This window comes from Dreissena polymorpha, chromosome 6 (genome assembly GCF_020536995.1).
Source record: "Dreissena polymorpha isolate Duluth1 chromosome 6, UMN_Dpol_1.0, whole genome shotgun sequence".
NCBI lineage: Eukaryota > Metazoa > Mollusca > Bivalvia > Myida > Dreissenidae > Dreissena > Dreissena polymorpha.
This window is the reverse complement of record NC_068360.1, coordinates 74,948,127-74,972,923: the sequence shown is the minus strand read 5'-3', so window position 1 is coordinate 74,972,923 and position 24,797 is coordinate 74,948,127. Positions and strand designations below refer to the sequence as shown.

The following is a 24,797-nucleotide window of genomic DNA, read 5'->3' as shown; positions in this document are numbered from 1 at the left end:
AAAACAATATACTCCCGATCTTTCTATCGGGGAAATAAAAAGAGGTATTATTAGCTAAATGCAGGTCAGAGATACAGAACTTGGTCAGTGACCTAACATAATGCCCCTGAATGCATTAGTGCTTTTAATGAAAATCTGTAGTAGAAACAGTGATATAAGGATGTTGCATGTTAACCATAATTTTTCATAAACAGCTAATTATTCAAGGTATAGTTGAGCTCAATTTTAATATATATTATTTCATTTAAGTTCAAATAAAAATACATTTTTTCTTCAAGAGTTATGGCTGTTTTCAACGCATGTGTGTCATATAACGTATTCAGTATGATGGGTATGAGAGTCCCGTTCTACTGCTCCCAGGGCTTGTGGCAGAATCCATCCTTCATGCACATTTGTTGTTGTACATTTACTGGAAACCTTTGGTATGTATTGTGTTTATAATTACCAGTACATGATAAAGCATTTATATACATTGTGATTAACTGTGTTTAAATTTTCATTTATAACTGTTCTCAAGTTTTTCATCATCTCTTGATTTTCATTTCACATATATGTATCAAAGAAAACAAATGTGGGAATAAAAAAAGGTAAAAAGTAATAATTATAATTGTACGATCCCTGTTTGACTGTAAAATGAAAAATAATTATAACTTTAATTATTTTACCCAATATCTATATAAGATTGTAAGACATGATTTATTTAAATAAATAACATTTTTTCTACAACAGTTTCAAATCATGATTGACAAATTGATCATAGAAATAAAGATATTTACCGATCATATGCTTGTTGATTGAACTCATGAAGGCATGTCAAATTACGTAAGACGGATGATCTGCTGATTCCATGAAGATATGCCAGCTTGGCATTGATGTTTCCTTTTGCCAAGAATCTCGAACTGATGTGATGAGTACCTGTTGGTGTAGGACAATAAGAAAAAGTGAATAATACCAGTATTAAATATACATCTAACGTAATGAAAACAAAAAATACTACAATATGTTACGGTAGTGTATATGTGTTCAAGAACAAGATATTCTGATAACTCAGTTGTTATATGATGATAATCATCACTTTAGTGTTTTGTTGGTTGTAGGTTTTATGCATTGTAACAGTTGCCTAACCGGGCACATTTTTACTGTCAAACATCATTTAGCAATACCGGTACATGTATCGTTATGACAGAATATTAAAAAAACATAAGACAAAGAAAAGGAATAGATTGTTACGAGTTGTATAGCGTTGATAACAAACCCTTAATCAACTAAAAAACAAGGCCCCATGGAGTATTTATCCGACAAAAAAACCCCATCCAAAATCACATGCAATGGAGATAAAGCATTCAGCCAAATAAATATTTTATTGCACAAAAGATAAGAGCGGCGGAAAGCGCATTCATCTGCTTTTTAGCAATATAATTGAAACACACATACTTAACACATTGGGTTTTCACGTATATTGCAATTTATTTTAATTGATTTTACCTAATCAAAATATAAACAAAGGGCAGTAACTGACCTACTGTATTGATCCCAACGTTAAATATTTTTCAGAAAGTAATCTAGGTATAAAAAACAAATGTTTACTTCCTCTGTGATGTCGTCGATAAAAAAGACCGAGCCAAAAGCGTCCTTACTCGACACAACATACGCGACGTCCATTTTGCTTTTAACGGTCATTATGACTGCTACTTACGTCTCGTAAACTTACGAGAGAAGTCTACGATATCGTAAGTTACGAAAGTTTATTGAAACGCAAAACGGTAAGTTGCGATAATCGCAACTGGTATACGAGTCGTAACATACTTACGAGAGCTTATTGAAACGGTCTCCTGGAGTCAAAAACTAGGTCACTTTGTCAAATAGAGGTCACTGTTTTCATCCAACTAGGTCACTAGGTCAAATCATAGAAAAACCTTGTGTAGACAATAGAGGTAACAGTTTTCATCAGATCTGAATGAAATATGGTCAGAATGTATGTCTTGTTAAAATCTGGGTTGGGATCAAATTTGGGTCATCTAGGGTCAAAAACTAGGTCACTATGTCAAATTAAAAAATTTGTGTAGACAGTAGACGGCACAGTTTTCATCCAATATTAATAAAATTTGGCCAGAATATTAATCTTAATGAAATCTGGGATGGGATTATATTTGGGTCATCTGGGGTCAAAAACTAGGTTACTAGGTCAAATCATAGAAAAACCTTGTGTAGAAAATAGAGGGCGCAGTTTCCATCAGATCTTTATGAAATTTTGTCAGAATGTTTATTTTGATGAAATCTAGATTGGGATTGTATTTCGGTCATCTGGGGTAAGAAACAAGGTCATTAGGTCAAATCATAGAAAAACCTTGTGATGACATAGAGGACATAGTTTTTATCTGATCTTATTGAAATGTGGTCAAAATGTTTATCTTGATAATATCTGATTTTGGATCGTATATGGGTCTTCTGCGGTAATAAATTAGGTCACCAGGCCAATTCTAGTAAAACCTTGAGTAGGTGAAAGAAGAGGTCACAGTTTTCATCACCTCTAAATGAAATTTTGTCAGAATGTATAAATTGATGAAATCTGGCTTTAGATTTTATATAGGTCATCTGAGGTCATTAAGTGGGTCATCTGGTTAAATCATGGTTAAACTTCCGTCAGGTGAGCGATTCAGGGCCATCATGGTCCTCATGTTTCATTTCTAATCACGCACACACTTTATCGATATGTCAAGTTAATAAACATATTGCCATCAGACATCTTTTGCACAGAACTCCGCTATCAATCAAGCCCCCAATTGTCAACCATACTTGAGTCAATAAAAAAATGATTGAAAAAAAATTGCTACATTTTTACATATTTTATTTGTATTAAGACAAAGTTACAGGTTGAATGAACTTTATTTTATGCTTTCCGGTGGTTAATCAGTGAATTAAAACTGATAATTTCACTGTTTCAAATTGTGAAAATTAACAATGAAAATTATCGATAATTTTCACTGTTTATTGTGAAATGACGTCATTTTTACGAAATGACTTCCTCATCCCAGCGAAATTCTTCAGTTAAACTCTTTAACAATGTATATAAACTGTGAAAAAAAAGCATAATATAAAAAGAAAATGTGTTGGATTCTGTGGAATATCGATTTTAATTCACTCGTGATCATAGAAAAAATAATTATTTTCTATGATCACTCGTGAATTAAAATTGATAATCCACCGAATCCAACAAATATCATCTATGTATTTCGGACAATAACATGATTTTATACTGTGTAATATTATTATAATAACATTAATTTTAAAACAATTTATTACATGACCAAATAAGAGCTGTTTCCATTTAATTAGCAATCGTTGATGTTATATTATCAACAAAACAGTGTTTAGTGTGATTGATCTTTCTTATTTATTGTCTTAAATATGTGTGCTGTGTTATTATCTTCCTCTGTCTATAACGCTTGTATAGCTCACTGCGGCATTGTTATTTTTAGCTGAAATATTACATTTTATAACCACAATGGATATATCTTACTATCAATTTTCTGTGCTACAATACACATTTTGCTGTTATAAAGAGATGTTCTGGCACAGTATGGCATTTATAAAAGACCTGCATTTATTTGACCACAGAAACATTAAACAAATGTCAGATCCACAATTTAATTTATGAATACATCAATCAAAAATAAACAACACATATTTATTTATTTAGTTGTAAAGGCTTTTTTGTCTGTTTTAATGAAAAACATATTTCCATCATTAATGTTTCTTACATCATAATCTTAGTGGCTAAATCTTTTTGCTAGGCTTGCTGAAGATTTTCATCATTTCACTGAAGCATGGTGGATTGAGAATTTTGAAGAATTGAATGTGATTATTATTACTTTTCCTTATCTGTTCACATTGAGACCAACAATCTTGATAGACATATGTTGAGATAAAAAGTGTTTACATTGGTAGAAATTTAATGTGACTCTTCATGTTCACAACGAAATATATATTTAATGCGAATGTGTGGTTCCCATTCCATCGAATGAATACTCATTTATTTATTTATTGGTTTGTGGAAAAGACTACACTTTTTCATGCTTTTTGGTAATTTATTAAATCAACAATCATGCTTGTTTTAAAAATGTCATGACAATATATGTTTCAATTATCTATCTTGTCAATGTTTTCTGTTAAGTAAACTGCAAAACTACTCTCCGTGATTAAATTAAGGGGTGTTGCTGCAGTTTTGATGATTTTTTTTTCCATCTAATAACTTTTGCTCAAATTTTTTATTCAAGTACTACATACAAATACTAAATGAAAAATGCAATAAAAACATAGGGTCACCGGCTTTGTTTGGATTTTATTCACCATTATATAATATGTACTTTTTCATTTAAACTGAAAAATCTCTAATTGCATAATAATGATTAATAACCTATGAAATTGGAAACATGTAGAGATTATATAAGCTTATATATATATCATATACCATTTAAGTAAACCCCAAACAACCAAAAAAATGGAGAACACAAGTTAAATTTTAAGAAATTTAATTGTTATAATTTTTATGTCACCCCAAAAACGTCATTTTTTTACTATTTTTATCACCAAAAAGGGAATTTAAAAAAGTAATAACTTTTTGCGAAACTTCTCAAATATGTTCATCTATGTATTGTTATCATGAAACAAAAATAAAAAAGGGGGTCACCGCACTTTTAACAGAGATTTTTTGTTTTAACTATCCCTACCGTCTACGTCAAATTTTATAAAAAATACATCAATAAGGCAAAACCCAAGTACCGGTACATAAATTGTAAGAAATATGCATAAACATTAGAAATCCTTTACAATCTTAACTGGGATCACAACAGCTTACCAAAAGACATTAATAAAAAACAATATTTAATCACAAACATAATACCATACAGTATTAAACTCGACCTTAATCATTAATAACTTACATGTACTTGTTTACAGATTTCGGCATGTTTTGAAGTATGTCATTTAATGCTTTAAATTGATAAATTTAAACGACATAACTAAAAAGCTCCAGTATAAAACAATAATGAAATTAAAGAAATAAAAAAAAGTAAAAAAGAAAGTTAACCCCACCTGGGATCGAACCACTGACAATTGAATTATGAACCAACTCGGTCATTGCTGATGATACTGATAACAAAAATATTGAGTTGTGATAATAGCATCATCGGTGTTGCTATAAATATATTCTCGGTTAAATAAACTGCCGCAACACCCCTTAAGATTACATTTGAGATTGGCTACTCTCCATGAATTAGTTTATTAAAAATAAAATTACATTTGAGATTCGGATAAGATTAAGATGTTTCTGAAACAAAGGAAAAACATTTTCTAAATCCATCTAATGTTTGAAAATTTTCATCTGAAACAAGTGTCATGATATTAAACGATGTCTGAATTGTACAATAAAATATTTGTTTATGCACTATAATTATATTTAGATCTTAGATTTTATCAAACATAAATATACTCAGTACATTCTATAGTTTGCATCCTTAACTTTACTTAAAACTTTATTCATGAATTACACTAAAAAGCTGGTAAGATACAATTCATAATATATTAGTTTCTGACTTGCACATAAGTAATCTCAGTCGTTTTTATGCCTAACTCATCTTTGTGAACAGTAACACAATAATTATATACAGGAAACAATCAGATAATAATTTCTACAATGTTAAAAGTGCTTGCTTTATTTTGTGGAACTATTTTTATATAATGTGTCTGATCTCTCATATGAAAAGCTGATTTTGTATATGGGATTTGACTTGAAAAAATTTGTCTTATAATACCATTGCTACAATTATGCCACCACTACAAATGGACTTCTTATACCACTGCTATAAAGTATCTAATTATACTACTGCTATAAAGTGTCTAATTATATCACTGCTATAAAGTGTATAATTATTCCACTGCTATAATGTCTAATTATAACACTGCTATAAAGTGTCTAATTATAGCACTGCTACACAGTGTCTAATTATAACACTGCTACAAAGTGTCAAAATATACCACTGCTACAAAGTGACTAATTATACAATTTCTACAACTTGTTTAATTATACCTCCACAACAAATTGACTTATTTAAATACTATAAAGTGTCTAATTATATCACTGCTACAAAGTGTCTAATTATACCCCTGCTATAAATTGACTAATTATATCACTGTATTAGTATAACTACATATTAGCTTCTGACTAGGACATAAGTAGTCTCAGTTGTATGTATGCCTACCTCATCTGTGCAAAAAGTTACCTAAGTATTAAATAAAGGAAACAATCAGATGATAATTTCTGCAATGGAAAATGTGCTTGGTTCATTGTGTGGAACTTCGTATTTATAATATGTTCTGCCATAAGAAACGCTGATTGTGTAGTTCTGATTTGACCTGAGAAAATTTGTCTTATTATACCACTGCTACAAAATGTTCAATTGTGTCATCACTACAAATTGACTTCTTATACCACTGCTATAAAGTGTCTAATTATACCACTATTTATAAAGTGTCGAATTAAAGCACTGCTATATAGTGTCTAATTATTACACTGCTACACACTGTCTAATTATACCACTGCTGTAAAGTGTCTAATTATATCACTGCTATAAAGTGTCTATTTATTCCACTGCTTCAAAGTACCTAATTAAATCATTTCTACAAATTATTTTATTATACCTTCGCCACAAATTGACTTCTTATTCAACTGCTATAAAGTGTCTAATTATCACAGCCACAAAGTGTATAATTATACCACTGCTATAAATTGACTGATTATACCACAGCTACAAAGTTTCTTATTATATCACTGCTGTATAGTGTCTACTCATATCACTGCTACAAAGTGTCTAATACAACCACTGCTTTAAAGTGTCCAATTTTACCACTTCTTCAAAATGTCTAATTATACCACTGCTATTTTATTTATTTGTAAACTGAAGCACATGTACACATGAAGTAATGACATGAATGTTATAAATTATGGTTCAAGATCTTTATTTTACAATCAAGACAGAAATGGCATTTACTGTTTTCATGTATACCATATTGAAACAATCCACTTGTAATTTGGTAACATGGATTATTTTAATACTTTCATATAAATAAGGTGCATTACTAATAGGTTATCCTTATGAATAATACTATGTTTTATCTTTGCCAAGATGAATATGCACATAGATTACTTGTGGTATGAATTAAAAGAAAAATTGGTTTGTGATTACTTAGTTGAAATTTTCAGCGTCATTTACAGTTCTTTTGGAATTTTACAATCTGTGTGTGATATTTGTTTTGAAGATTACTGTTTATAGTATATTTTGTTGTTAGTTTTAGTGTTGGTTATGAAGGAAGATTAATAAATAATATTAATTTAATGCATCAGTGGTATTGTCTTTTTTAAATAAAAAAATAAAGATGTGCTCTGAGAAAATTGGTATTATTGCATGTGAGTAAAAGATCGTCCCATATTAGCCTGCGAAGTCATTCGCATTCGCATTAAGTTTGCCAGGAGCACATCTTAAATATATACACTCAAGATAAACACAATATAAGTTTAAAAGGGGCTCTGTGTTACAGGAAAAATTAAAACCTTGCTTAAAACATGTAATAAATAAAGATTTAACATATATTCCCCCAAAAAATTTTAATTTCATACTGTTGTTTTTGCACTGATTGCAACATAAACAGCTTTTGTTGATCCCTTCACATTAACATTTCTAAATAAATTTGGCTGTGATGTACTGGTACTCATCATTTTTAGCACGACTGTTTTCGGAGAAAACCCGAGGTATTGTCGTAGCCAGCTCGTCGTGTCCGCCGTCGTGTCCGTCTTTGTCCGCTAAAACCTTAACATTTTGTTAAGGTTTTGAACATTGCTTCTTAAAAAAAAGTGCTTCCACATACAACATTGAAACTTCATATATAGCTTCACCTTGATGAGTTCTACACACCACACCCATTTTTGGGTCACAAGGTCAAAGGTCAAGGTCACTGCGATCTATGAAAAAAAATCTGACAAGATTTCGTAGCCGAGCGTGAAACCCTTTATGCGGTGCTCTTGTATTGAATGTGTTTGTTGTTTCACATCTAACATACAAAGACTATAACAGTGGAACAGTAATTTAACTTTAGTTATCCATTTTAAACATAATTCCAGGGCTATAGATTAGTGTGTTAAACATGTATGATATTTTTGCTTGAAATATTATATACATGTATGTTATTGTGTATTTCTGTAAGGTTTTAACTGATTAAATGTTACATGTTTTAAGACTGTTTGTGTTTTCATCTATACCATCATGTCTCAAAACACAAAACACTACTGAAGCTTTGTGAGTTGGTTGGAAGATAATTTCCAAAAAAATTGTGTTAAGACAACAGTGCATTAAAAAAACTATTACTCTGATAATGAATCATTCATGCTTTATTGCTTGTTTAAAAAGTAATATAATATAACACCATCAATATGTATTGGTTTTAATAAACACAACAAATTCTTAGTTTTGTCAACCTCACCTGAGCATTACATCCGATTATGATTGAAGTCTGTTGAATACGTTGCAACCAATTGGCCGCAAGTTTCCTACTACGGTTATAGCAAAACCTTGTTTACAGTCAAGAAGTCACATTTGTAGTTGTTTAGGTCTTTCAGGACTCAGTTGAGCGCCTTAGAACTTTCTTGTTATGAAATAGTATGTACTATTCATTTATATACTTTTCATTATAAGGAGTTCAAGTGTTAACCTCAACTTTACAGCTATTATTTTCATGTGCTAAGTTACACACCAGGTGACCGTTTCAATAAACATCGTAATACACATTTACGATACAATAAATTATTTGAAGATGCATAATTGCTAAAGTCCATAAAATTTTTTATCGTATGTTTATAAATTGTCAGTACTTGATTACTTGCATTGGCATCTCTAGCGCCGTATCTGTTTGACGAGCATAGCAAGCTAGTATGTCTACTTATTAAGATTACAACATTTTCTCGTAAGTTAACATTTTCGTACGAACGTTTATGAAACGGCCCCCAGGTCCGTTCAAGCTTATTACTGACAGTAAGTGGTAAAAAACAGCGTTTTACTTGTATGTACTATGGTGTTTCCAAGGTTTTAATACTTTTCAAACTAATTGGAACAAATAGTAGGCTAAATGAAACAGAATGAACCTTAAAGGTAGGCCAAGGCCAATATCTTATTCTAAGTACAATAATTAAAATGGGCATTTCTGTTGTCAAAACATTTGGTGAATGGATTTTGATTTCCACTAAGTATATAATATGCATTCTTGGAAAACAGGGCTTAATGCATGTACATTAAGAATAGTCCAAGATAAGCCTGCATGTGACATCTGCACAGGCAAATCAGAGACGACACCAGATTCACTTTATAAGAGGCTCTTTTGAGAGAAAATACCATAAATGTGAAAAGTTTTAAATAGTGCATACTTCACAGGCTTATCTGTGACGTCTATGTTCATGCATTAAGACCTGTTCTCCCAGAGCAATGATCCTAGTTTTCCCACGGCATTATTGGTCATATCACTGAGATCCATTTGGTTCAAGGTCAAAAGGTTAAGACTGAAGTGCTTAATTGGCATCTTGGGGAATTCCTCGGCTCTGCTGTTAATCTTGTTCATAGGGGATTATGACAAAATCATTATTTTTGGATATTTCCTTACAGGTATTGTATTTTACACTTCCTTTATAAAAATTCCATAATTCAATTGACTTAATAATAGCTTTCTACTGCATGCTGCATGATGGCATATGGCAGGTTCTGAGAGGATTCAACATTTACGATGGGCTGGTGCGACACCACCATCTCCATCGGTGACACACCCATCTTTAAGTTTAGATTCGCTTATGACATTTGCCTCATAATGCCACTAGCAATGAAATCAAAGACCTCACAAACAGACTTTAAATGAGCAGTAGCACACGGGATGGATGTAACAACAGAGGAGTCGAAGATCATGATAAATAGCATGAATAATACGACTGAAGGCATCACTATGAATGGAATTAAAAGATGACCAGTAGCTAGTTCTTGGGAGCAACCCTGTCCAAGGATGCTACCAGTACCGCTCAGGTCCGAGTAACAATTGCAATAGCAATGGTGAGACTAAGCAGATTGTGAACCAGGAACTCCAGCTTTCCCACCAAATACAAGCGTCTCGTAGTCTCCATCCTACTGTACGGCTGCAAGACCTGAACGCTTCGTGAATACTAAGAATGCAGGACACAGGCATTTGAACTAAATTATCTCCAAAGTCTTCTTTGCTTTTCCTTCATGAAGCACAAGACCAAGTATCACGTCCAGAACATTATAACGATGTTATGTAAAGTAAACACTAGCATCATGATTAAAATAGTTATCGCCATTAAAAACGGTTCTATTTTGTTTTTAATCATCATTATCAGCAGCAGCAGCGAAACGTGTTGGCCCACAAGGATCTCTCCTAGCTACAGTCAAACGAAGAATGCTGGCTTGGTTTGCACACGTCGACTGACAATACTAACTATGCACAACAGTGCTCCAGGTCACGCTAGAGGAGGTCGCCGTCGTGGCCGTCAGATGAAAAGCTGGATGGACAATGTGAAATAGTGGACATCCCTCCATCATCGTCCCTCATCCCCCTACGATTTGAAAGGTGAAAGGAATGATGATGATAACATTGATGATGGTGATCCAATTTGATGAATCATTCACATGTTGTTGTTGTTTCTGCCAAAATTTACCTACATGCAGTGAAAAGGATTGCAGTAGGACTTGGCAAATAACTTGAACTAAACTAGATAGAATAAATGCCATATTATGTTTTAAGATCTTGGTGCATTCTTTTATCCTATTACCAGATGAAAATCGATAGTATAACAACGATCGTATAAACATTAGCTTTATACTATCGCTATTTTTAGATCAGATTTGGGTTTTTCCCAAAATTGGAGAATCTGTTTTTGTCAACAACAGAAAAACAAAATCGTCAAAAAATGCGATATTTTACGATTATTAATCGAATATAGGGAGGAAATAATAGGATAAATAGAATATTATGTGAGTTTGGGATAAAGATAAAGTTTATCATGCTCGGCACGAACCATGATAGCACTCGGCAAGCCTCGCGCTACATCGGTTCTTAGCCTCGCATTATAAACTTGATCTTTATCCCAAACTCACATTATATTCTATATTTACCCGACAGAGGTCAGCACACGAAACCTCCATCAATAAATGGAAGTTATTACAAGCAAAGCTTATAATATAAGCTTATAATATGCATCAAGGCTATTGTAAGCCATGATAGTAACCACTAATGGTTGAAATATTTGATCGTAGACAAGCCAGTTAAGCTGCATGCATGTGCCATCTGTAGTTGCAATAATTCAACTCTCAGCTTTATAACCCAAAGGCTTGCTGAGAGCGCCATAGCAAAAATCATCAAAGGCGCTGGGAGTACGTTTAAATGGACTAGCGCCATCTGGTACTGTGAGGGGGGGGGGTGGTTAATTGATGATGTGTACAGCTGGAGTAGTTTAAACTAATTCTGTATAAAGGCTTTTGAACATATAGCAGTCTAAAACCGGATCAGTGTGCAGGGGAATCTTACTTGGTATTCAAATATTTTCGGTTGGTATCATTTTCGCTTTACTTCATTCATGTTTGTGACAAATTAAATCTGCACACATTTTTAGTGTATGTTTGTTTGTAAATATTTCATCTATGAGTAGAAAATATTTAATGTTTGCAGTTAAACACTACAAAAGATAACACGTTTAGAATAAAAGCTTCACATATAATTGTTTGATATCATTATTAGTTAAGCCATTTTAAACCACTGTTTAGCTCACCTGTGATCGCCTATTGTCCGTTGTTCGTCATGTATAGTGCGTTGTCAGTCGTCAATTATGGCTTTATTAGCACTTTTTAGGCCAGATTTATTTCCTATCTCCATAAAACTTGGTCATAAGATTTATCTCCCCCAAAGACACAAAAGTATGTGTTCAACCCAGGCCCATGATTCATTGAATAGTCCAATGGCGTCGATGCTCCAGAGGAGCACTGCAATTAATGGAAAAAGGAGAAAATTCGTTCAAATCGAAACTGGCGCAAATGAGGTAAAAACTAGGTCAAATAAAAAAAGCTTGTTTACACTATGGAAGTCGCATGTTTTGTCCAATCTGTATAAAACTTAGTCGAAACATTTGTTCTAATTGTATCTTGGCCGATTTGCAAAAGTCTCTATGTTCTTTGAAAAACAAAGCTGCCAGGGGGTGGTGAAGGTGGCCTTATACGGCTTTAGAAAAACCTTTGTAACCCTTAAAAGTCCCAGGTTTGGTTCAGTCACGACCCAACTTGTTCATAACATATATTCTAATTATATCATCCTTAATTTCGTGAATGGTTTAGGTCCATTGAAAACATGGACACCAGGGGGTGGGGCATTTTTCCTTATATGGATATTGTAACACCTTGTTAACACTCTGCAGTAATGATACACGGGCGGAATTCAAAATGTGTTATTTGTCATAGAAAAACAAGATCACCATGAGGCCGGGCAGCTGTCCTTATATGCAATAGTGAAACCTTCCGATAACTCGAAGTCACATTTTTTTCCAATCGTCTTAAAACTTGCTCAGAACATTCGATTTTATGATGCCTTTGCCATTTCAAGAAAATGTTTCCGGTCCATTAATAAAAATGGCTGCAAGGGGCGTTTCAGTTTTCTTTATTTTGATAGTCACAAGTGAACACATTCAACTTTATCAAAACATTTCTTCTTATGCGTTCACAGCCGAATTTAAAAATGGTCCCAGGTAGAAATAAAGTCAGGGACCAGATTCATTTCACAAACATCACATCAATTGTTTCGAAAAGTCTGTACCTTTAGGTCTCGTGCGAAAGGCATTGTGTCATAGTGTTTACTATTTCAATACTTTGACATGGCCCTTATCTGGGGAACAATTAAATCTCAAACACGAAGAACGAAACAGCTTTTGTACATTCAGTTTTTCGGACGCACGAACGGACAAACAGCAAACATATAGTCCAACATTTGAAACACCGATTAACCGTTTACCACTTAGATACTCATTTTGACGCATTTGAAGTTACATTTCATTAAATATATTTCTTCTTAGATTTAACTTTTAAATGCTTCATTTCCAACCCTTAGATACTGATGAGCAGTAAACAGCATAAAACCTGAACAGACTGCGAGTAACTCGAAGGCTGTTCTGGTTTTATGCTGGTGGCAAAAAAAAACATGTTCACTTCGCTTCTTATGGGGGAAAGGATTAAGTACTCTAACACTGTGGAGTGTTATGAAGGCCAAGTTTTCATAGGAAACGAGTCCGATGTCTTCACGAATACCATCTGATATTATGTATTATTTTGTATTCTTGACTGTATGACTGTATGTTAGGTATAGTACAATTATACAGCCTTCGCTTTCGAACACCGCGCGGCTGTAACTAGCGTAGGATCCAGTGAAATCAATGTATGGAGGTAGTCTGTTTTAATTATAGAATTGTTAACAAAAAGGAGGAAAAATGCAGACGTTGCTTTGATATTCGATTAAAAAAGCTAGAAAGATCACTGTAAATAGTCTGAACTAAAAAGCTTCAAAGCGTTGAGCTTTTCAAAACAAGATGAAAAAGTTAAGCAAACATAATCAAGCAGAAAAATTAATAAATGAACTAAAAAAAACAGCATTTTGCTGGCCCTTTTGATTAAATATGTCCGTACTTGCGTTCGTGTGTCCGTACGCGCTTGCACAAACAATCGTTCGACTAGTCTAAATGGGATGGTGTATTTTCTCATATAGACGCATGTCTAGTTCACACGTCAAAATAGTGTTAAATCATAAACGTATTTCCTATTAAGATAAACAACATAAATACATCAAAAAGTGTTTTACTCTTTGAAATGTTTCTGCATTGCAAGCATTAATTACAAAAGGAACAAACTCTTTGGGATAATAATGAATTCTAATTATAAGCGTTCTTGTAGTGCTGTAACACTAAAATGGATAGATATTTAATACAGAAAAACTGTCCACAGACAGGTTTATGACATTGACGTTGCGGCCTGGACATTTGGTCAATGTGCCAAGGAGGCGATAGCGTTTGAATCGAAAGAATGCTTGTTCAATCCCCGTTTGTGTAACTTTGTATAGGTTTTCGACGAAGTCGTTATACATATAGCAAGTGTTGTTAAAGATACTTTTATGAATGATATTACGTGAATAATTAAAAATTTCAATTTACCACTAAATTACATGCAATACTTATGCTTTTCATTTATTTAAATACTAATAAAAAGTGTTAAAATTATCAAAGGAATGATGTCTTGTTCTTATGATATCATTTATGATAATAAATGTATTTATTCCGTATGCACCTAATGCAGTGGCCTCTCAGGATGTTCTCAGTGACAGATATTGTCAGCTGTCACCCGAATAAACGTTAACAAGTGCATTGACCGTTAAATCCTATTGTAATCATCAGTCAGCATGATGGCTTAAGAGGATGACATTATATCCTTATAAGAATGTTCATTATAATTGCCTTTAATACATTAATTAATATATGTACATCGTCACCGTGCACGTTTTAAGTAATATGTTTTGCGCACTTGAGTTTTTTTACTGGTCTTGCAAATTGTGCTCACCGGTAGTATAATCAACAGCGTCACTGCAGCCGCTTTCTTCTAAACGTTCGCGTAACGTCGGTCCAGTGTGACAGTGTATAACAAAAAGCTATGTTTTAATTGTTAAAATTCTATCAGTGTTTTTTGTTCTGTTATTTTTTTGGGTTGTGTTGGCGCTTGATTTTCGCTGCTCGTGGATAATATGTTTATTATGAAATATTTTTACATAGATATGACATGACGTAGTAGCAGTAGCAATAGCGGTAGTTGTATTAGTAGTAGTAGTATTAGTAGTAGTAGTAGTAGAGGTAGTAGTAGTAGTAGTAGTAGTAGTAGTAGTAGTAGTAGTAGTAGAGAAGTAGTAGTAGTAGTAGTAGTAGTAGTAGTAGTAGTATTAGTAGTATAAGTAGTAGTAGTAGTAGTAGTAGTAGTAGTAGTAGTAGTAGTAGTAGTAGTAGTAGTAGTAGTAGTAGTAGTAGTAGTAGTAGTAGTAGTAGTAGTAGTAGTAGTAGTAGTAGTAGTAGTAGTAGTAGTAGTAGTAGTAGTAGTAGTAGTAGTACTAGTAGTAGTAGTAGTAGTAGTAGTAGTAGTAGTAGTAGTAGTAGTAGTAGTAGTAGTAGTAGTAGTAGTAGTAGTAGTAGTAGTAGTAGTAGTAGTAGTAGTTGTTGTTGTAGTAGTAGTAGTAGTAGTAGTAGTAGTAGTAGAAGTAGTAGTAGTAGTAGTAGTAGTAGTAGTAGTAGTAGTAGTAGTAGGGGAGGAGTAGTAGTAGTAGTAGTAGTAGTAGTAGTAGTAGGAGTAGTAGTAGTAGTAGTAGTAGTAGTAGTAGTAGTAGTAGTAGTAGTAGTCGTCGTCGTCGTCGTCGTCGTCGGTCGTCGTCGTCGTCGTCGTCGCGTCGTCGTTCGTCTTCGTCGTCGTCGTCAGTCGTCGCGTCGTCGTCGTCGTCTTGTCGTCGTCGTCGTCCGTCGTCGTCGTCGTCGTCGTCGTCGTCGTCGTCGTCGTCGTCGTCGTCGTCCGTAGTCGTCGTAGTCAGTCGTAGTCGTAGTCATATCGATATTCCCTTGTTAGAACTTTTACAACGGCGAATGACCACAACCGTTCATAAAAAATGATGTTGATTGTTTTGCAAAATGGTCGACCTAGAACTCATTTGGTGACAAGCCATACATAACGCATGGGGTTACTGTTCAGTTCGTTGGAGTATGGAATGACGCTTATTATAAGATGAGTTGCTCTTTGAGAAAACGTGGCTTAATGCTTGTGCGTAAACTGTCGTCCCAGATTAGCCTGTTCAGTTCTTAAAGGATAATTAGGGACGACTTTATGACTCGACTAGATTTTCGTCAGCAAGATACATTTGTACTTCATTCAATCCCAAAATATCATAAACGCGAAAAGTGTCGTCCATTGCACAAGCTAATCTTGGACGACACTTTACGCATATTCATTTAGCCCGGTTCTTTTTAAAAGCGAGGTTAATATGTATTATTGTTGTTTCCAGATAACAAGATGTCGCGCGTCTGGTTCTTGCTCTGTCTGACATGCGCATTCGTATGCGGTACTCATGGCCAGTGTAAGTATAAACTTCAGCTTTGGTTCAGCATGTTGCGCTGCACAGCATGTAGCGTCTCGCCAGTGTTGTTTGCAAATGCAGGTTTTTGTGTTTTATCATAATGTTTACGACCACGTTGCGTTGGTTTGACTACTTCGTTTTTATTTTGTTTAAAATAAACCATCTCGCATTTAATAATACATGTTTGTCATGCATATCAAATGCTTGTTAGATAATAACATGTTCATGTAAGAATATTGTACGATACACATACGAACATAGAAAATAAAGTAATGAGTTAAGAAAATTGAACATTTGTTATTACCAGAGTTAAAGTATTGGATATAAAACGACATAACCATTCTGACGCAATGAAATCAGTAATTCAGTAATTCAAATTATCTGTCAAGCAACCGAGCAACCATTTACCATATTTCGATAAACCTATATATTCCTCCATGTTTTAATTATTAAATCAACCCATCTAGCAATAAGTTCAAATATAAAATTGTCGACAATAACAAACTCAGTTTAATGTTAAATAACGTATGTTGCACTAAGCAAAATTAAGGTGTCTCTTTAACACGAGAACTGTCAAATTTGTTTTTAAAGTGAATAACAAAGGGGCCTCGTTATTTGAATACTAAGCGTTAATGCATGTAAGATAAGATTCGTCTTACTAGGTTAGCCGGTGAAGTCCTAGTGCTTATCTGGTAAGACAGTTTCCGCTTTAACAGGATTTTTGCTAAGAAGATATTTCCATAGAAACCATAAAAGCAGAATGTGTCGTCACAGATAAGCTAATCTGGAAAAAACGACATTAATTTTTTAATCTGTGACGACACTAACCACACTTTACGCATATGCATTAAGCCCCGTTTTATCAGAGTGAAGCTAATATTTTACACTTGATTGATTTCAGGGCCACTGGGACCTGATTTCTACTACAGAATGAGTCAACTCAAGTCTAACATCAACCGGAAGGTGACGGAGGACGCAAAAAGGCACCAGGTCAAGATTGACGCCGACATGGCGCGTGCGCAGAATGGGTTTCCGTTCGGGGAAGGGCGCGTGTTTACCACGTCGGATGGCGGGCTGGGATACGTTTACAAGTACGTCACTTGATTGTACTTAGTGGAAAGCTGGGGTTTCATCAACATGATGAACGTTCAATAATTTCATGGTAGTTTCAACGATAACATTTTTGAGAAAAAGTTATTTCCTGTGTCTAGTAAATGCTAGTTATTTCATTTCGATCCCATCCCCCCCCCCCCTCCTTTCCCAATACCTTCTTGGTTGTTGTTGCTTTTTCTGCCAGAGACGTTAAGCAAAATAACAATTCACAGCGCACGATTTAAGCCCCGTTGTAATCTCTGGAACTGCACTAAGCCCAATTACCCAGACAACACGTCTACCTGAAATGATCCTGATGTTCTAGATACAATTCACAAAAAAGAGAACCTTAAGGAAAACTTAGCTTTTAACATTTTTGTTCAGTTCTTTTTCTCTTTTATATAAATTAATTCGACATAAATTCTAAATCAATATGAAATATAAACTCTTCAATAAAAAAACCTGAGTGTTAAATATATGTGTTAAAAAAACGACATTTGTCTGAGTTTAGTGAGAACTAGCAAACATAACATGCATTCAATTTATAATGAAAACATATCAATATAAACAATGTTCAGTAGCATACAATTAAATGTTTGAGATTATGCTTAGAAATATCATAGTTTGAAGAAAATTCAATTTGAATGCTTTCTTCGCGCATGCGCTCCAGAAAATGTGCATCCCTGAAATTGATGATAACACGCATTATTAAACCAAAACACATGTACAGGCTTATCAGTTCAAAACTTCCCGCCTAAACTGGAGTTTCGCTAAGAAGTTACTTCTTCTCCACGAATTCCATAAAAGCGGAAGGTGTAGTCCCTGAAAAACCTGAGCGGACAACTTCGGCTAATCTGGGATGACACTCTACGCTCATGCGTTAAGTCCCGTTTTCCAAGAACTTATTTTTTGTTCTTTCAGTTGCACGGACGGCTCTATGACGCTGTACGCGCTGAGTCCCGGAAGCCCTCCACACGGCTACATGTACCACTCGGGACCCTCCGGAAACTCCTACAGCTCCTGGTGATGTTCGTCAGTCCTCGGCAGCTCTCGCGCTTTTCTGCAATTAATTTCTTTCGAAAAATCCGAAAATAGAGTGCTTCTGAGTGTAAATTGCATAATGTATGTGTATTGTTGCATTAAATTCAACACAGCTGTGAAGTTTTACTTGTAAAATATTGTAATTTATTTTCTGCATTATCTTCCACCGCCTGAAGAGTTATTATAAGGCCTTAAGTTAGTGTGCTTAGTTATTTGATAAAACGAATTCAAATCGATTTTATGGACTTATCTTCGTCAAGAAACAGTTAAAACAATATTGGGAAAACACATAGTAACAACATATATTTTAAATATATATAATAAATTATGTAGATAGTATATATAAATAAATTACTAATATATGTCTCATTTGTTTTATGTTATATAACTTAGTAATAAATATGTTTCAAACAAAGGTAGGCTTCATCTAAACTTTTTTCAGGGTGTTTATACAAACGCAATTAGCTATTTAGAAAATTGAAAAATAAAACAGCATGCGTCCAACTATTAGTTGTAAGAATTTCATGCCAGACAACAGTTAACACGTATCTGCGGTCGGATTGGTCTTGACAACGCATGCTCTGACGCTCTTATTTAGAAGCAGAATCAAAGCTTGGTTTTTAATCAATATAAATACATTAACATATTTTCAAATGCATTGAAGTACGCGTCCGTTCTATTTGTTGCCATTGTTAAATATGGTATCGTCTTTGACAGTAGGTATGGTACGTTGTCAGTAACGTTGTTTCAGTTGCACCAAACGAGGCCTCACCGCTTTAATTGGAATTATTGTTTGAATGTTTTACCATGTATTGTCCGACTTAACGTGTTATCGAGTTTCATAACGCTGATGTATAAATACCTACCACACACATCTGTATGTATTGTATAAATTATATCAACGTCTCAAAACAATAAAAAAAATCGCAAATTTAGAGACGAACGTCTATATCAAAACTCGCATCAACATCTCGGAAAAGCATACCAGATGTGCAGTACAAGACTTCGTAAGCACCAGGTGATATTGTACCAGATTTTCAATACATTTACATAAGCAACTCATATTTCTATACAAACATGTCTAAAAATCATAACATCTCAACCCTGAAAACAGGGGTCTTTCTAAGCATCATATCATTACATCGACACATGAAAAGATCAAGTCTGTTGAAAAACACGTAATTAAAGATTTTTTAAGATTTACATGAAAATGAATCTCAAAATAATTAAATTCTATTATTTAAATCAGACACACGTCATACGATTATTGCGTAAATTGTTTGTGTTATACGTTATGTAACATGTTATATTTCAACCTTTACATTGGTACGAATCCCGAATATAACATTTGAATATTTTAATGAATTCGGACCAAATGAACTGCTGTATCTATAACGATATATCATCATGCTTGCATATGAATGTTTGTTAAAAAAACTGAATAAAAAGATAATTTTGCACTTTCAGACAACCGCATGCACGTGCTCCAGGCCTTACCCCCGTTTATGTGTGCAAAAAATATATTTCGACCAGTCGAAGTGAGCGGGGTAACTTTTATCCCATAGCCACATTTCTATTTTACATATTTAAATATTTCTAAATGATGAACGTATTAAGCAATCCTATAAACAACATCAAGGCCCCAAACATGTTTCACTCTTTGTGCATTGTAATCTTTACCTTGAAAAAGAAACGTTACACTCTGGTTCATATGGAGCCTATATATAACGGACAACGTCACCGCAGCTACATTCTTATGTGCGTTAACGTCGCCGTCGCTTAAGTGGTGAATCTGTAGGATAAACGAAGGTCTGTCTGTTTTTACTTCATTTAATCATTGGAGTACAATGATATTTGTGTATTGTTTTTATGTCGAAGATTAACGCTGTGCGTTCATTTTAAGCGAAGTATGTAAAACTTGTGACGAGACGTAAAATTGTGTAATTATCGCTTATATATTATATATACAAAAAAGCTCTGCTCTGTGCTAATTTTATACATTGGTTATATCATATCGCATAAAGGTATCACGTGACTTCTAATTTCAACGTCACATGGTACCTTTTTGCATAAAGAGGGGTGATATGTATATATCTTAAGACAAAACATTTATTAACAACACTTAATGTGTTTAATTAAACTGTTTTTGTGCTGGTGGTAGTTGTAGTAGTGGTAGTAGTAGTAGTAGTGGTAGTAGTAGTAGTAGTAGTAGTAGTAGTAGTAGTAGTAGTAGTAGTTGTAGTAGTAGTAGTAGTGGTAGTAGTAGTAGTAGTAGTAGTAGTAGTTGTAGTAGTAGGAGTAGTAGTAGTATATATCGTTTTAGATTGCAAAAAAATAGTATAAAGTTTGAAGATATGGAATTCCTTTAGTACTGGCTATATTTATGAAAAATGCCGTCGATATGTCCTTTTAAGCAAGCATAAGAATATATTTGTCCGATTTCGACAATGGAAAAAACCGTCAAACATGTATACTTTTGATAGTGATTTGTTTGTGGTTTGACCGGTATGAAACGGTCGACCTTCAACTCCTCAGACTTTAAACTTAACACAACATGTCGGACAATAGTAAAGTACGGCCAATGCGTAGGAGTTGGGAATGTAGAATTAATTGTTTATGCTGTTTATGTTTTTAGATTACAAGATGTCACGTGTCTGCCTATGGTTAGCTCTGACAAGCACACTCGTCTGCGGGTCTCAAGGACAGTGTAAGTACAAGCTCGAGCGTCCTTTCAGGATGTTGTCAGACACAGTATGTAATGTACTTAGTATGTGTTTTACCAGCGTTAACAAACGAAGTGTTTTTTTTAATTAATTAATATTGTTTACCACCACGTTATGTTTTGTTGATGACAAATTATTTCGTTTTTTGTTGTTAAAATAAATAATCTCTCGTGCAAATATTACATGGCTGTCATGCAATAATTGTCCTCAATACCAAAATGAACGTGAGTTTGCAGTATTGCCAAAGAATGACAATTACTACACGAATATTTATACGATCGAGATACATAATGTAAAAAAATGTAATTCGCCTTTGAACGCACATACGGTATGAAAAGGGCGCTATATAAATGTGTTAAAAAAAAGAAAAAGAAAAATTATAATAATATTTATAATAACTATAACAATAATAAAAAATAAAAAATAAATAAATAATAATAATAATAATAATAATAATAATAATAATAATAATAATAATAATAATAATAATAATAATAATAATAATAATAATAACAATAATATAAAGCAGTTTTCCAATTATATCTAAAATATTGCAAACTGTATGCGCCCAACTGAAACAGTGTACATCTGGATGTCAAACGAGAATGATAAATGTTCAAGTCATTAGACCGATATGTAAATAAATCATTTCATAAATTCAGGTATACAATTCAAAAAGCTACTATGCAGCCATCTGTTTTTCAACCTATTCTTTCGCAAATCTAAAAATCACTTAATCATTCAAATCTTGTCATATGAATATATTCTTCAGTGATAATTTAGTTTATATCGTAATTAAGTATTAATGAGCAGCATAGCGTTGTCTTTTTTATGCACAAAAACTGTCATAAATAATTAAAGATTAACGATTGATTTCAGGGCCACTGGGACCGGACTTCTACCGCAGTATGAATCAACTACAGTCGAACCTCAACCGGATGTCTGTGCGGCTGGCGACCATGGGCGAGCTGGCGGAACAGAGGCGCCAGGTCAAGATAAACACGGAGATGGCGCGTGCACAGGAAGGTGTTCCATTCGGGGAGTTAGGGCGCGTGTTCTTGACGTCGGACGGCGGGCTGGGATACGCGTATAAGTTCGTCATTCGTTTTGCTCCCTGGGGGGGGGGAATTTTTAGCTTCATACCCCAATAAAACGTATAAGATATTGTCAACGGAAACATGTAAAGCAAGCATTATAATTCTATGATTAATGAATACTTATTATTGCCTACGTTTGACCCCTCGGCACTCTAACGGCGCACTTAACTTTTATTTCCCCCAAGAAACGTTAAACAAAGATGCAGAGTCATAGCACATCAACCATATATCGCATGTGTGTGTTATTTCAGTTCCACAGACGGCTCTACGACGATGTATGCGCTCTGTCCCGGAAGTCCGCCCCACGGCTACATGTTCCACTCGGGACCATTTGGAACATCTTACAGATCCTGGTGATTGCCGGCAGTACTCGGAAGTTCTCGTGCCTTTTCGGCATTTACAGAACATAAGAACAAAGGTTCTTTTTAGACTTAATATCAGATGGAAAAAACATATTGACAGATGCTTTTGTAGAACAACACTTAATTTTATGAAAGATACCACTGTACATCGGTTTAATTAGGATTGCTATAAATATCATAAAGGTTGTACACTCACTGCATGTAACATGGGAAATTAGGTTTTATTGTGTGGAGATTCATCGCCAAATATGTTGTAAGGTCTTTATCACTTGCTGTGTCACATATGCTTCAAATAGATCTGTGTTAATTAAGGCCTAAACAAATTTTTTTCCCGATAACTCGACCGACCCTAAATGGTTGTTGCAACACTTAAGTTTGTTTTGTATTCCATGTTAAGTTTTCGATCATTTTTGGTTTATTCGTACTATTCGCTCAATACCTTAACATTTAAATAAATGACAAATGATTAATGGATATTTGCAAGATGTCTGTCATTGAACATCCTTACATAAGTGGGGAATAAATCATGTATCGTACAACAGTTAACGAAACAATTGGGGGCTGTTACGGGAAAAATACCATTTTTGAACTTATGGACATTCTTATGTGTATTCAATGTGTTTTGGTTAATTTGGAGTGATACTCTTAAATGAGGCAAAATCCAAATAAATAAACACGTACACTATACGCATGTAAAGTTTGAAGAACAAAACAACTGCGTGATATGTTCGCATAGCTCTTACTCCGGAATTGAGTAAGGTATGACTAAGTATGTCACTGTCAAATTATATAAACCAGTTCATACATTTAGCAAGTAACTTTACTTGTAAAAGTAGTAATGTTTATGTGTCACCATATTTTTAATGTATTTTACAAAAATAGCAGCGGACGAGAACACAAAATAGTTTCACTTGATATATTTTCATCAAACACTGATAACGTTACGTTACAACATTTACATGGTATTCTTTAATGACTTATTTTTATATGGATTGTATTTTCAAATGATACTTTCTCCACTAATATCGTTTTAAGTCCACACATGCAGTTATTTAACTTGAAACACCAGGATTGTGTGCCCAACATTCTCGCAATGATGTATCGTTTTAAGTCCACACATGCAGTTATTTAACTTGAAACACCAGGATTGTGTGTCCAACATTCTCGCAATGATGTTCGCTTTAAGTATTTTCAAGAAGACTGCCCTCACTCCATGTTTAAGTGTAACTAACTTCTTCCTGCCCTCACTATCCACCTTTATGATAGCGTAGGGCTGAACTGCCCAGATAAGCATCTGGTGTACGTGTGTCATTTGGGCATTTGGGTTTCGCAGTTCAACCTCACTTAATGCTTACAGATGTGTCCCCTCACCGGCCATGGTGAGGAGCTTATTATTGGCATAACTGGTCATATACACATTGTCACCCGTAAGGCCTAAATCACATCTTGATACACTTAAACCTGAGTTATATCAATATATATATATTTATTAATTAAATTTACTTTAATTTTCATTATTATAATTTACGTTAAAATTATTATTGCAAGTTTGTTAAAGCTATAATCGATTGAAGTAATTATATATGAAGAATGAAACTCCAGAAAAATTATCAGCATGTATCTACTTATTAACATCCGCTTGTATTTAATTTAAGGCAAGTGTCCCCTTGCATTTACAATACTGGACAATTCATACAACACGACATAAAACATATACATGGTAAATGCTTTGGTCACCGTAAAGGAACTGTCAATTTAAAACTTTTGTGGTTTAACCGGCGAAAAACGCGTCAAAACTGACATTAATAGAAAACATCGTAATTTAATTTAAAGTTATGGTATTTTACGAAAATTTCTGCCTTTCATATACATTCATGATGCATTTAATTCATAGTTTTTCATTGCGATTATCAATTCAATGTGGTTTCTTTCATTGCAGAGTTTGTTTGAAATCTATTAAATGCAATTAAAATGATCGCCCTTACTTTGTCCTTTCGTTACAACCTGATGTATATTCACAGAGCTTTCCGGTCAGTTTCAAACTCCTTGTGTACTTTAATAGCGCAATGTTCGACGTGAGGTAGAGCTATCTATAGCGGTTGGCAATACTAGCATCGGAATGTGGCAATGGCATCTTTCTATCCTTCATAAACTTTAAGATGTAAACAAAAAACTTCTATTACCACATTAATCACATCTATGGTGTCTTTAGACACCGTAACTACTGTTTCAGAGCG

At 34.0% G+C, this 24,797-nt stretch overlaps 2 protein-coding genes across 6 annotated transcripts in view; both read left to right on the top strand.

The window, feature by feature from the left end:
* The window catches only part of LOC127833743 (uncharacterized), a 62,639-nt gene extending 43,984 nt beyond the window's left edge, over positions 1 to 18,655 (top strand). Inside the window, exons 1-4 of one of the 2 annotated variants that reach the window (XM_052359174.1) lie at positions 11,523 to 11,654; positions 16,174 to 16,245; positions 17,147 to 17,336; positions 18,259 to 18,655. In XM_052359174.1, the coding sequence (XP_052215134.1) occupies positions 16,182 to 16,245; positions 17,147 to 17,336; positions 18,259 to 18,364 (360 nt within the window). In that variant the 5' untranslated portion in view covers positions 11,523 to 11,654; positions 16,174 to 16,181 and the 3' untranslated portion in view covers positions 18,365 to 18,655. Of the gene's footprint in view, positions 1 to 11,522; positions 11,655 to 16,173; positions 16,246 to 17,146; positions 17,337 to 18,258 lie in introns of those variants that run through there. The other variant, XM_052359175.1, reaches the window with a different exon arrangement.
* LOC127833740 (uncharacterized) overlaps positions 1 to 24,535 on the top strand; it is a 58,147-nt gene extending 33,612 nt beyond the window's left edge. The window contains exons 1-4 of one of the 4 annotated variants that reach the window (XM_052359168.1): positions 20,120 to 20,187; positions 21,014 to 21,085; positions 21,981 to 22,194; positions 22,450 to 24,535. In XM_052359168.1, coding sequence (XP_052215128.1) covers positions 21,022 to 21,085; positions 21,981 to 22,194; positions 22,450 to 22,555 — 384 coding nt within the window. In that variant the 5' untranslated portion in view covers positions 20,120 to 20,187; positions 21,014 to 21,021 and the 3' untranslated portion in view covers positions 22,556 to 24,535. Of the gene's footprint in view, positions 1 to 20,119; positions 20,188 to 21,013; positions 21,086 to 21,980; positions 22,195 to 22,449 lie in introns of those variants that run through there. The other 3 variants (XM_052359171.1, XM_052359167.1, XM_052359169.1) reach the window with 3 other exon arrangements.
* The last annotated feature ends 262 nt before the right edge of the window (positions 24,536 to 24,797 follow it).